This window comes from Narcine bancroftii, chromosome 4 (assembly GCF_036971445.1).
Source record: "Narcine bancroftii isolate sNarBan1 chromosome 4, sNarBan1.hap1, whole genome shotgun sequence".
NCBI lineage: Eukaryota > Metazoa > Chordata > Chondrichthyes > Torpediniformes > Narcinidae > Narcine > Narcine bancroftii.
In genome coordinates this window covers 195,118,983-195,133,277 of record NC_091472.1, presented here as the reverse complement: position 1 = coordinate 195,133,277, position 14,295 = coordinate 195,118,983, and the positions used below count along the sequence as shown (strand labels likewise).

Below are 14,295 nucleotides of genomic sequence, written 5' to 3'. Positions count from 1 at the left end.
TGATTGTGATTGTTGATATCTGTGACAATTTTGACATTCACAAATTTTCAGTTAACTTACAGGACACATTGATTCTTCTAACAAATGTACATGTATAAAAATGTTTTACTAAAAACAATTGACATGTTTGTGGTAAACCACTGTTATGCTATGATTGGCTGCTGCCAGTTGGACATGCCACCTGAGACTGGACTACCCATAGCCCTTTTCATACTCCCCATTTTACTCTGCCTTGATCAGTCAATGAGGTTGATGGCTGTTCCAGCCTATAGTTAATAAAAGCCTATCAATTTGTGATTATTGATGAAGCATCAATGGTAAAATATAATAGGACGTTGCAGCACAGTGCAGGCCCTTCAGCTCATGATGTTTTGCTGACCTAATAAACCTTCACACCCATAACTCTCTATTTTGCTAACAGCCATATGCCTGAGTCTTTTGAACGTCTCCATTGTACCAGCCTCCACCATTGTCCCCTGCAAAACATTCCAGACATCCACCAACTCTGTAAGGAAATATACTTTCCCCTGACATCTCCTCTAATCTTTCCTCTCCTCACCTTGCATAGATGTCCTTTAGAATTTGCTACTATTGCTGTGGGAAAAAGTTGCTGGTTACCCATTTAATAAATAAATTAATCCGTTAATAAATAAATTAAGTTAATAAATAATAAACAATCTAGGCCCACAAAGAGATAGATAAATAGAATTACTTGTCCTTCTGCTACCAGATGATCTTTGCTATTCATGACGAGGAGCGGGCACCACATTAACCTGCCAGAGGTTCAGTGGAACAGTTTTCCAGCCATAGAACTGGGAAATCTGTGGGACACACTGCGGCTAGAATGGATTCCAAAGAAGAGTTCATCAGGGTGGCATGGGGCTCAGGGCGATCCCAGTGTTGGCAATGTGGTGTTTGCAACAATGCAGGTAATAGAGAGTGAGTTTGTTTTTGACTCAGTAGGACCAGGCAACATATCTGGTTTGGTATTGGGGACTGTGCAGACCAACTGACAGAGGTCTTCATGGATAAAATCAACACCTCACTGCAGTAGTCCATCGTCTCTGCATGTTTCAAGATGGCCACCATCAACCTGGTACACAAGAGGGTGACAATAAATAGGCCTCAATGACTACCGCCCTGTGGCATTGACTTCCACCGTTATGAAATGCTTCGAGTGACTAGTAATAGAGTGCATCAAAGCACACCTCTCAGAGATGCTGGACCTATTTTAATTTCACTATAGAAGAAATCATTCCATTGATGATGCTATAGCCCTGTACTGACCTACCTGGAGAATGATGCCTAATATGCCATGCTGCGGTTCACTGACCAACTTGGTGTTTAATATGATTATTACCCAGAGGGTGGTAGAGAAGCTGTCCTCACTGGGACTCAGCATCTCTCTCTGTATCTGGATTCTGAACTATCGAACAGAAAGACCACAGTCTGTCTGGGTTGGTAGCATACCATCACGCGGAACACTGGCGCCCCTCAGGCCTGTGTGCTCAATGCTACTGACCCACGACTGCATTGCCAGATCCAGCTCCAACAGTGTCATCAAATATGCAGTTGACACAATAGTAGTCGGCCTCATCAGCAACAACAAGAAGCCACACTAGAGAAGAGGTGGAAAATCTCGTGACATAGTGCAAGAGTAACAACCTGAGTCTCAATCTGGACAAGTGAAGGAGATAATTGTGGACTTCAGGAGGACTAGGAGTGACCATCCTCCACTACATATCAATAAATCTGTAGTGGAAAGAGTAGACAGCACCAAGTTCATTGGAGTCCACTTAACTAGTGACCTATCATGGACACACAGCATCTCCTCATTTGTCAGGAAGGGGTGGGGTGTGCCACATGATGACATGGGGTGAGATTGCAAATCCCTACTCTTCTTGAAAAAGTTGAAAAAAAGAGTAAAAAAAAGTTAGCAAAATAGAAGAAAGAAGTATTGGAAGACCTGCAGAACATTTTAAAATGGTACCAAAGAAAGCAAAGCCAGCCATTACAGCACAAGAATCTAAGCAAGAAAAAGATCGAGATAAGGAAGTAAGGCCTACCTTGAGGAAGGATCCAGGAACTGTTTGTAAAATACTACCCAGGGGAGATAAGCCAGGAGCCGGGGAGACCTTAGAATCTGCAGTACAGGGTCTCTTCAGACAATGGTTGCCCAACTTGGGTGAAGATGTGACTCTGAGAATGCGTGAAGAGTCATGCATGAGCAGAGCACAAGAAAAGAGGCAACTTTAAAAAAGACCTTACAGACTTCTAGCTCCAGTAAGCAAGAAGAGGAACAGGAAGAACAGGAGTTTTTGTTTACTCAAAGTTCCAAGGCCAAACAGCTGGAGAAAATGAAAGAATCATTTATTTCTGCAGCAGAAATGAAAAAATACATGGAATCTTTCCAACAAGATAGGAATTTTATAATGGCAGAAATGAAAAGATATGGAGAGGTTGTAGCTGAAAATAAGACTTTTACGGAAAAAGTTGAGAAAATGATGCAGCAGGTGGATAAAAGATTGAAAGTTATGGATGAGAAAATTAAAAGAAATGAATTTGAAATTCAAGGCATTAAGGAGCAAATGAAAGTGGCAGAAGCAGCTGCAACAAATGATCAGTTAATGCAGAAAATAGACATTTTAGAGAAATTCAGCAGAAGAAACGACAAAGATTATTGGACTTAAAAAAGGTGATGAAAGACAAGAAATTAAAAAAGGTTTTACACCATTGGATTCCACAGTCTTTAGGAATGACTGAATTCCAAGGCAACATTGAAATTGAGAGAGCACATAGAGCATTAAGACCAAAGCCACAGTCGGATCAGAAGCCACATCTGATACTAGCTAATGTTACCCCACTATTTAAAAAGGGGGGTAGAGAAAAAGCGGGGAATTATCGGCCTGTGAGCCTTACATCAGTAGTGGGCAAAATGATGGAATCCATTATTAAGGATGTAATAGCGGAGCATATGACTAGCAGAGAAGGGATCGGACAGAGTCAACATGGATTTACAAAAGGTAAATCGTGCTTGACAAATCTATTGGAATTATTTGAGATGGAGACAGGTAAAATAGATGGGGGAGAGCCAGTGGATGTGGTGTACCTGGACTTCCAAAAGGCCTTCGATAAGGTCCCGCATAAACGACTGGCTTCCAAAATCAAGGCTCATGGGATTGGGGGAAAAGTATTGATGTAGATTGAGAACTGGCTGGCAGGTAGAAGACAGAGAGTTGGGATAAATGGCTCATTTTCTGAATGGCAGGCGGTGACCAGTGGGATACCACAGGGATCTGTACTGGGACCCCAGCTGTTCACAATTTACATTAATGATCTGGGTGAGAGGATTGGATGTAATATCTCCAAATTTGCAGATGACACTAAGCTAGGAGGGGTTGTGTGCACAGAAGAGGGGGTCAGGAAGCTCCAGTGTGATGTGGATAAATTGAGGGACTGGGCAGACACAAGAGAAACTTGTCCGTGAACTACTCTTTGCAGACGATGCCGCTTTAGTTGCCCATTCAGAGCCAGCTCTTCAGCGCTTGACGTCTTGCTTTGCGGAAACTGCCAAAATGTTTGGCCTGGAAGTCAGCCTGAAGAAAACTGAGGTCCTCCATCAGCCAGCTCCCCACCATGACTACCAGCCCCCCCACATCTCCATTGGGCACACAAAACTCAAAATGGTCAACCAGTTTACCTATCTCGGCTGCACCATTTCATCAGATGCAAGGATCGACAATGAGATAGACAACAGACTCGCCAAGGCAAATAGCGCCTTTGGAAGACTACACAAAAGAGTCTGGAAAAACAACCAACTGAAAAACCTCACAAAGATAAGCGTATACAGAGCCGTTGTCATACCCACACTCCTGTTCGGCTCCGAATCATGGGTCCTCTACCGGCATCACCTACGGCTCCTAGAACGCTTCCACCAGCGTTGTCTCCGCTCCATCCTCAACATCCATTGGAGTGCTTTCATCCCTAACGTCGAAGTACTTGAGATGGCAGAGGTCGACAGCATCGATTCCACGCTGCTGAAGATCCAGCTGCGCTGGGTGGGTCACGTCTCCAGAATGGTGGACCATCGCCTTCCCAAGATCGTGTTATATGGCGAGCTCTCCACTGGCCACTGTGACAGAGGTGCAGCAAAGAAAAGGTACAAGGACTGCCTAAAGAAATCTCTTGGTGCCTGCCACATTGACCACCGCCAGTGGGCTGATATCGCCTCAAACCGTGCATCTTGGCGCCTCACAGTTTGGCGGGCAGCAACCTCCTTTGAAGAAGACCGCAGAGCCCACCTCACTGACAAAAGGCAAAGGAGGAAAAACCCAACACCCAACCCCAACCAACCAATTTTCCCCTGCAGCCGCTGCAACCGTGTCTGCCTGTCCCGCATCGGACTTGTCAGCCACAAACGAGCCTGCAGCTGACGTGGACTTTTTACCCCCTCCATAAATCTTCGTCCGCGAAGCCAAGCCAAAGAAAAAGAATCCACTTTGGTAATACAAACCGGAGGGCAGATTACTATTTGAATGGCAATAGATTAAGAGATGGGGAAGTGCAGAGAAACCTAGGGGTCTCTCTGATGGGCCACCTTCCCGCAGTGATACAAGCAGGGCCGGTTCGCCATGAGAGATGTGCGCCACCACACATTAATGAATATATTTGGATCAAATGTAGATGTTTGGAAATTTAAACAAGATATTTTTATGCAATTATCAAGTGTACAGGGTGGAGATTTTAGTTTTACTTTTGATTCATAACTAGATAGATCAGGAGGAAATATTGTTAAAAATAAAGTAGTTAAAATTGTGACAGATTTAATGAATGAGATGAGACCTGTTGATAATTGGAGGAAAATTCATCCTAATGATTGGGACTATTTTTATTCTTTTAGACATAAGATGTATTCACATATTGATATGATATGTTTTCAGTCTCTATGCAATTACAAGCTTGAGTACAGAAGATTAAATATCAAGCAATAATATTTTTGGATCATTCATCTTTAGTGATGTCAATTGCATTGGAAGAAGAACAAAATATAAGTTATAGATGGAGATTTACCTTCTGCTTGGACTGGGGCCGGGGCCGCTGCTGCCTTCCAGTTACACCCCATTTACACAGCAGTAAGAAAGGGTGAGACTCAGTCAACCCCGTCAGAATCCAACCGGGTCCCTGACCTACCTCAGAGGTAGTTAGAGAACCCAATTAAACTTACCTAGGCCATGTCCACAGGTGATTTGCGACCAGGTATAGTCCGACCTAGGAGGGGAAGCAGGCCCCTCCAGCCTGGGTAAGAAACCTGCATAGGAGAAGGCCACTCCGATATAAAACCTACGACCCAAGGACCTCGCTGCCACGTCCCAGCTTGCTTGGCCACGGCACACACACGAACCATGGGTGTAAAGAGTGGGGCCAGTATTGCGCACACTGCTCTCCACCTAAAAGCTCCTTTGTGCAGGCCCGAGGACATGTCCACGTTCCTCCCCCTCCACGTCCTCCCCCTCAAAAAAAATACAGCACTTTTAAAGAGGAAGGACTTTTGTGAATTTATGAGACAACAGATAAAGTTTTTCTAGAAATTAATGAACATTAGTAAATACATTTATATGGGACTATGAAATCCTTTTTCAGAGGACAAATAATGAGTTACACATCTAAAATAAAGAAGGAATATATGAAAGAAGAAGATCAATTAGACAAAGATGTATTGTATTTAGAAAAGGAATTGTATGTTCATAAAAATGAAGAGAAACAAAGATTATTAGAATCAAAAAAATGGAAAATTATTGCAATACAATCTTATCAAGTAGAAAGAGATGTACAGTGCACACGACAGAAATATTATGAATTAGGTGATAGAGCCCATAAAGTTTTAGCATGGCAGCTCAAAGTGGAACAATTATCAAGAACAATAATGGGAGCAAAAAGAGAAATTGGTCAAATTACATATAAAACACAAGAAATTAATGATGATTTTAGGAATTTTTATAAATAATTAATTATAAGGATGAGGAAAAAAATAGATGAATATCTATCACAAGTTACATTGCCTGAATTAAATGTCAATGAAAAAATGGAATTATCCAATTCCTTTACAGATGTTAAAATATTTGATATTTTGATGCATTTGCCAAATAACAAGGCACGGGAGAGGACGGTTTCTCTCTGGAGTTCTATAAAGAATTTAAGGAGTTGTTAATTCCTGTTTTTATGGGAATTTTAGATGAAATGAGAGACTCTAATGACAGCATTAATAACAGTTATTCCAAAAAAAGGGAAAGATCCTTTATTACCTTCCTCTTATAGACTGATGGATTAAATACAGATTATAAAATTGTATCCAAATTATTAGCTAACAGATTAACTAAATATTTACCTAAATTAATAAATATGGACCAGACATGTTTTCATTGAACATAGAAGATCTGTGGACTATTGTTAAATTCATGTCTATTAAATGAATCCCAGAAAGAAAAGATACCAGCAGTAGCGGTGGCTTTAGATGTGGAAAAAGCATTTGATAGACTAGAATGGGACTTTTTATTTAAAGTATTGTATGTTTTCAGAATTCCAAATGATTTTATAAATTGAATAAGAGCTTTGTATAATCATCAAAAGCTAAGGTGATCACAAATTGGAAAATCTAGACAAGGGTGGCCATTATTACCATTTTTATTTGCATTGGCTATAGAGAACCATTGGCAGAAGTGATAAGAAGAGATAATGAGATTAAGGGTTTTACAATAAAAGATAGAGAACATAAAATCAGCTTGTTTGCAAATGATGTTATATTATATCTTACAGAACCAGAAATATCATTGAAAAAAATAAATGTATGATTGGCAGAATATGGTTTGATAAAAAAAAATGAATGAAGATTTAAAGAGATGGAAAGATTTACCAATAACTTTAATAGGAAAGGTAAATTGTAAAAAGATGAATATTTTTCAAAGGTTGCAATATTTATTTCAGTCATTCCCCATTCATATACCAACAAAATTTTTTCAAGAATTAAATAAAATTGTAAGAAAATTTATTTGGCATGATAAAATGTCAAGGATAGCTTTGGGAAAACTAACTTGGAAATTTGATCATGGATGATTATGGTTGCCGAATTTTAAAAATTATTATAAAGCTGTTCAATTAAGATTTCTATCCTCCTGTTATCAAATTGGGGAGAAGACAGTGTGGGTACATATTGAAATGAATAACATAGGAGAAACTAATCCAGAACATTTTTTGTATGAATGGAACAAGGATCTTTTGAAAGGAATATCAATTTTAAAACATTTATTCAAGATATGGAATGGAATTCATATAGAAAGAGGAATTAAGAACTACAAAATAGATAAGATGATGTTAAAGTAGAATCCACTTATTCCTTTTACTTTAAATAATCCTTTCTTTGATAGCTGACACAATAACGGGATAAAGAGGATAAAAGATTGTTTCTTGGGTTCTTTTTTTCTTGACTTTTGAACAAATGAAAGATAAATACAATGCACCAAATAAAACTATTTTTTCATCCTATCATCTCAAATCATATTTAAAAAAGAAATTAGGTGTGAATTTTAGACTTCCAGAATAGAGCCCATTTGAGTATTTAATAATTTATACATTTATTGAGAAATTTATTGCTAATACAGTATATATCTATATATATCTATATATAGATATATAGATATATATAGATATATATAGATATATACACACATACACATAATTACAAGATACAATGCAGAAAAAAAATAACTATTTAAGTTAAAAAAAATGGAAAAAGATTTAAATATATAAATTCACATCGAGGCCTGATCAAGATTGTGCCAGAAGAGTGTAATTAATACAATTAATGTTAGATATCAAATCGTACAATATATATTTTTTTACACCAATTATACTGCACTCTGTATAAATTACATGGACTTGATTCAAATTGTTCTGACAAATATTTTTGATGTAACAAAGAAAAACCTTATTACATGCAGTTTGGTCCTGTGAAAAAGTGGAAAAATTTTGGGAAGACTTGAATATATTATTAGGACAAATTATGAATACCAAAAGATCCCAGAATATTTTTCCTTCGTGATTATATGACATTAAATTGAAATTAGACTAACATCAACAAAAATATTTGAGCGTAGCAGTAGCGGTGGCAAGGAAATGCATGGCAGTAACATGGAAGTCAGATAATTTTATAAGGTTGGATATATGGCATACGGAAATTCAAAATTGAATACCATTGGAAAAAATTACATACAATTTAAGGAATCAACCTGAGAATTTTTATATGATTTGGAAACCATCTATAGATTTCATCAGTAAGAGTCCACCATATCATCCATAACTCCCACTCCTCCCAATTAATATGTACAGGATAGAATAATATGTTAGGAATATATAAATAGTGAATGATAAATAAATTCAGATGCTTTTAACTTTTTTCTCTTTTTCTTACATTGTATTGTTACAATACAATGTATAGTATTATTACATTATATTGTTATATGATGAAGAATTATATCTATGTATTGACGCAAATGAAAAATAAAATGTTCAAAAAAAGGAAGGCGCAACAGCAACTGCACTTTCTGAGAACATTGAAGTAGGCAAGGCTACTGGCTACCATCATGTCAACCTTCCTCAGGAGCTCTATCAGTGTGGTACAGTTGCTGCAGAGAAATGGATTGGCGGTTAATCCACAGGACCATAGGGGGCAGAAAGGACTCTTCCTCATGGATGTGATCTACTGAGATCATTGTCTGAAGAGGGTGTGCAAAATCACTGAGGATCCCTTCCACCCTGCACACAGCATATTTCAGCTGCTCCCGTCAGGAAAGAGATGCAGGAATATCAGAGCCAGCACCACTAGGCTCAGAAACAGCTTCTTCCCACAGGCAAAGAGAATGCTGAACAACAAAAGAAGTTGCTCACACTAACCATCTGAGACTCTTGTATTCACGAAACAACATTTATTTGTATATATGATTACTTGTCCTGCATATATATTGTCTGTATGTGTGTTATGTCTGGTTGTGTCTCTGCACGTTTTGCACCGAGGACTGGAGAACACTTTTATCAGGCTGTACTTGTGCAATCAGATGATAATAAAATTGGCTTGATTTGACTGTTAGACCCAATCCTACTGACAAATAGTCCTCAACCTGAAATGTTAACTCTGTTACTAGGTCCATGTTGCTGCGTGATCTGTTGGTATTTCAAATTTTCCAACTCAATTGCATAACAAGTAGTGGATGGTTTGTTCTGGGGTTCGAATTAAATTATTTGTTTTTCATGTGTTGCAGATGTTTGTCCGGTGGATGCATGGGTCCTGCATTGAATGCTTGCCACAATATATTGAAGGGGATGATGAGCCAATCATCTTTAGTTTCTACAGTGACATTTCTCAATATCCACAGATCATAGAGCTAGCTATTTCCACCAGTCAGAATCTCCAAAAACTTCTTGGTTCTCTCGGCAAGTTTCTGAATAGCTGGAAGAAGTACAGATCATTATGGAAGATGGACAAGTCTATTGTTGTGGAGAAGTTTGCAGCAAGGAATCCTTCCTGTGTTAGTTATGATGAAAAGTTGCAGTTCTACACCAGGATTGGTGAGGAAGTGGGTGAACAGCCACTTGTGAAAGATGATCAATGCATTCGGCTCCAGCTGAGGCCATTGGCATATAGTATTAAAGAAAATGCAAATGCATGGGTGCAGTCACTTGGACATTGCCTGAATGAATCTGCCAAACGGGAATTATATAATTTGAGAAATGAGCTTGAGGTAACCCTTCATATTATATTTAAAAGCTATATTCAAATTTAGAATGTAAGGTTAATTGGCTCTCGTGTCTGCTCTACGATTCAATATTATTGATCTTAAGTACCACTTTTCTGCTCTGTACCTGAACCTAGTATTTCCTTTGATTTCTTAAAGTCCATTTTTCCCTTGTCCTAAAAATATACTGTATCCGAACTTCCAATGCCCTATTGCAAGGATTTAGCATCCAAATGCAACGATTTAGCATCCAAAGTTTCTTTTTTTTTGAATATTTTATTTTTGATTTTCAAAGACTCATATAAATCCAAATAAAAAATAACAATTTTTCCAACAATAGTGTATATCATATAGAATCTATTTTATCCCTTACCCCTCTCCCCTCCCATCCGTACCTATTAAAAAAAAGATATAAATTAAACAAATACAAAGAAGAAAATATCATTAAAGTAAAAAACCTTTAAGGGAACTGAAGAAGAACCCAAAGAAACCTAAAATAAAAAGATAAGGAACAAAATATAAGTGCACGTCACCTGCACCATGACCCATTTCACTGATCTCAAGCATTCCACTACTAGAACCTATTGTATACTACACCCTAATGAATGTGCCATATTTCCTCCTCAAATTGTACGTAATTTTCTCCACGGGAATATAACTCTGCATTGTGTATTGTTTAGTTGGGAGTTGGACTTCCATGTGACCACTATACTGGTTACTGATAAGTCAACTTTCACAAATAGAATTTGGTATCTGGACAGTTTAAAACTCATGTCCACAATGTTTCCCAGAAGGTACTTTTCTGGTGGAAAATCCACCTTTGTAATTTTTTTTTTAGAATGACCCCCCCAGGTCCTCCCAAAAAGATCTCACCTTTGTATACACCCAGGTTGAATGAATAAAGATTCACACCACACCTCAAGCATATTTCTGAGATTTCTGATTTAGATTTATGTAATTTTTGTGATGTACCTGGCATTAATAACTGCTGTCATGCTGTCCAGACATGTCTGACCAGCACCGCTCATGGATTGTTGTGCCCAAGAACAACTCCTGCCTTTCCCTCGTGCTGTGTAAGCCGGCTTCAGGCCCTCTCTTTGAAATAGGAAATGCATCGAATAGATAAACTTACGTGTAGTTCCCTTTTGAATTAGAATCTCTATGTCACTACACACAAATAGGGCCTTAAGAAAGATCTTAGCTGAAGATAGCAGAAGAAAGTTTTATTAGACAAATCATATTTATTCCTCAGCTGTTCGAATGATATGAACGATCCTTGCTCATAACAATCCTCAATATACCTGATCCCCTTATGGCACCAGGAGTCCAGGTTCTTGTTATCCAGAATCATGGGTATTAATTTGATCTGGAAATAAATTTTTTCTTCTCTATCTGTAGAATGGCCAACTCTTTTTATCAGATTCCTTTGTTGTCATGTAATAGTACTGAACATATATTACACAATAATTCCTTCTGCCTGCCGTAAGGCAAAGAGTTGCTATTAGTGTCGCCTGGCACCTCCTTACAGTACAAGAGAAAGAGAAGCAAAAGAGTCGCTGCAGAATCACATGATTTGCCTCCAGCATTTCTGCAACCTCAGCAGCAACACAGACTCCTATTCGACCCATCAGCAACCCGAGTTCCAGATCCAAACCCTCCGACAGGATCAGGAAGACTTCAGTACCCAAAGCACTTTGAGAACTCTTCTTGCCATCAGCACACTCTCAATTTCCGGCTCCAAAATCTGGTTCCCACAGCTTGTGTGGATCTGCTGATGCAAGTCACGAGCAGCCTGCGTGGGTACCCTTGCTGGCTCGCTGTTGTGGTCACCTTCTCTATAGGAGTTCATCTCTGCTCCTTTTGAATGGGGAGGGGAAGGTGTCTCCCCATTTCTGGTGTCCTGCGCTAGTCCACTGTTCCCCAGAGTCTGCAAACCCTTGTGGTCACTGCTGAGAACCGCCGTATTGGGCATAAACATCCACAGTTGCAGGATTTTACTTACAAACTGTCAGCTTCTTTAACAGGCCATTTAAAGCCTATACAGAGCTGCTGACATTTGGCCTGGGAGGTTGAATCCATCAGTGCAGTGCTGTGTCTCTGCTCTTTGTTCTCCCAGGTCAGCATCAGCAGCAGCGCTGCTGTTGGAGCATCTCTGATAGCACTGCCACTGTTTTTTTTGAGATTATGACCCTTTGTTCTTGATTCCTCAGCCAGGGGAAACATCAAGCCAGCATCTACCCTTTCAAGTACCTTCGCAATCATGAGTGTTTAGGCCTAGAGTCCTTTGTGTTTTATCATATGACAAACCTAGGAATCAAGGAGACATGCGAGATGGTAGCTGCTGGATTCTGGTTCCAAAAATAACCTGCTGGAGGATCACTGGATCGAGCAGCCTCTGTGGAGGAAAAGGGATGGTTAACCAGAAATATTGGTTATCCTTTGCTTTGGGCCATCATGAAAATCTACTTCCCTTCCATCAACTCTGTCCAAACCTCCTGCCGATTTACAAGAGCTGCTAAAATGTTAAAGGACCTATCCAACTCTTGATGTATTTCTTTTGGTCAGAAGATGCATGTGTTTGAGAATGTGAACCTCCAAATTCAAGGACCATTATCAGACTCTTGAATAGATCTCATCCTGGTGATCTTGTTGTGGACTCAGCTCCATCTACCTGTCTTCTCCCAAAACCTTTAATTCTCCAACTTTGCAAAAATCTATCAAACAGACTGAAATATATTTAATGAGGCAGCCTCTACTGGTTCTCTGAGCAGAAAGTTCTACAGATTCACTACTCTCTTGGAAAAGTAGTTCATCCTCATCTCCATCCCATCAGTGCTGACAAGATGGTGGCACAAGTTTGGCACACTTTCCTTTGTTAGTAATAGCATTTGAGTTCAGGAATTTGGACATCTTATTATAATTGTACAAAGTGTTGGTGATACCACATTTGGAGTATTTTGTAGTTCATAGGAAAAAGGTTTTTAAAGTGGAAAGGATTCACAGAATGTTACTGGGACGAAAGAGCTTGTGTTATAAGGAGAGGCTGGATAGGCTGGGACTGTTTTTACTGAAGTGTAGAAGATTGAGGGGTGACCTTGTAGAGCTATATAAAATCTTGAGGGTCATGGATAACAAAATGGTCAGAGTCTTTTCCCAAAGCAGGGGACTTTAAAACTCGAGGGCATAGATTTAAAAGGGTAAAGGTTTAAAAGGGAGCTGAGGAACAGCTTTTCTCACATAGCATGTGGTGGGTTTATGGACCAATCTGCTGTAGAAAGCTGAAGAGGTGACTACATTTATGACATTTAAAATATATTTTGAGAAATTCTTGGATAGGAAAGATTTAAACGAATATAAACCAAATACAGATGAATGGGACTGGTTTAGTTAGAAAATTTAATCAGCATGGGTGAGTTGGGCTGAAGGGCATTTTTCTGCACTTTTTGACTATGCCTCATTAGTTAGTGTACCAGGTCTAAGGCCCTTTGTCAGGACAGTGAAGAGAACAAAAGAGATTTGTAAAGCTACAGAGAGAAATAGAGATGGGGAATGTCTCTTATAGGATAGAACCAGGTTGACCATGGGGATTATCCATGATCTGGTCACTGAGTGAATAGGAGTAGTTAGAGTGTGAGAACATAGGTGTAAGAAAATGGTAGTTATAAAGAATGTATAAAAATAAACAAAAAAGGGGAAAATAAACACACTGACCCAGTATTCCAGATGAATGAGTGAAACAGACAGAAATCAAGTTTCTTGAAGCTGTAGAATTCAAAATCAGATCCAGAGGCGTGCAACGTGCCCAGATAGAAAATGAAACATCATTTCTCAAGCTTGTATTGGGTCTTATTAATACTACAGGCAGCTCTACCAATAATTTGGAATAGGTGTGGGTTGGATAATTAAAGTGGAAGGAAACAGGAAGCTTAGACTTGCCTCTGCAGACCAAATACAGGTATTCTGTGAAAAAGCCACTCCATCTGCATTTGGTGTCTCCAATGTAGGGGAAAATTCAGTTCCTTCCCATAACCAGGGACCCAAACAGTACTTCCAGGTGAAACAGTGATTAAAAGTTGCATTCTTCTACACCAATGCATGGCATTCAATGCTCACATTATGGTCTCCTCTGCAATGGATAACTCAGATTAGGTGATCACTTGCGGAAGACCTATGCTTAATCTGCTGGAATAGCACTAAGCTTCTTGTTGCTTACCACTGTAATTCTCTAACCCACTTCCACTCGGAGTTATCAGCCTGTGACTTCCTGTACCATGACAATAAATCCCTTTTGTTTATACCTTGAAAAAGCTCAGGCCCTAAACATCAGTAATATAGCTTTATCTCCTATGGCCTCTGCAAGACCAGCTAAGTTCCTCCAGCATTTCTGTGGGTTTTTATTACAATCTCAGTATCTGCAGTTTTTTGTGTTTCATTCCTCATATGATAATCCTTTCATTCCTGTTGTCATCCTTGTGAACCTCCTCTGACCCGCTCTCTGACATCAGTACAT

The 14,295-nt window shown here is 39.2% G+C and overlaps 1 protein-coding gene across 3 annotated transcripts in view; it reads left to right on the top strand.

Annotated features, from left to right (window-relative positions):
- Positions 1–14,295, top strand: part of dnah10 (dynein axonemal heavy chain 10) — a 677,292-nt gene that overhangs the window by 172,328 nt on the left and 490,669 nt on the right. For all 3 annotated transcript variants that reach the window (XM_069933473.1, XM_069933472.1, XM_069933474.1), the window contains one exon: positions 9,312–9,791. In XM_069933473.1, the coding sequence (XP_069789574.1) occupies positions 9,312–9,791 (480 nt within the window). The remainder of the gene's footprint in view (positions 1–9,311; positions 9,792–14,295) is intronic.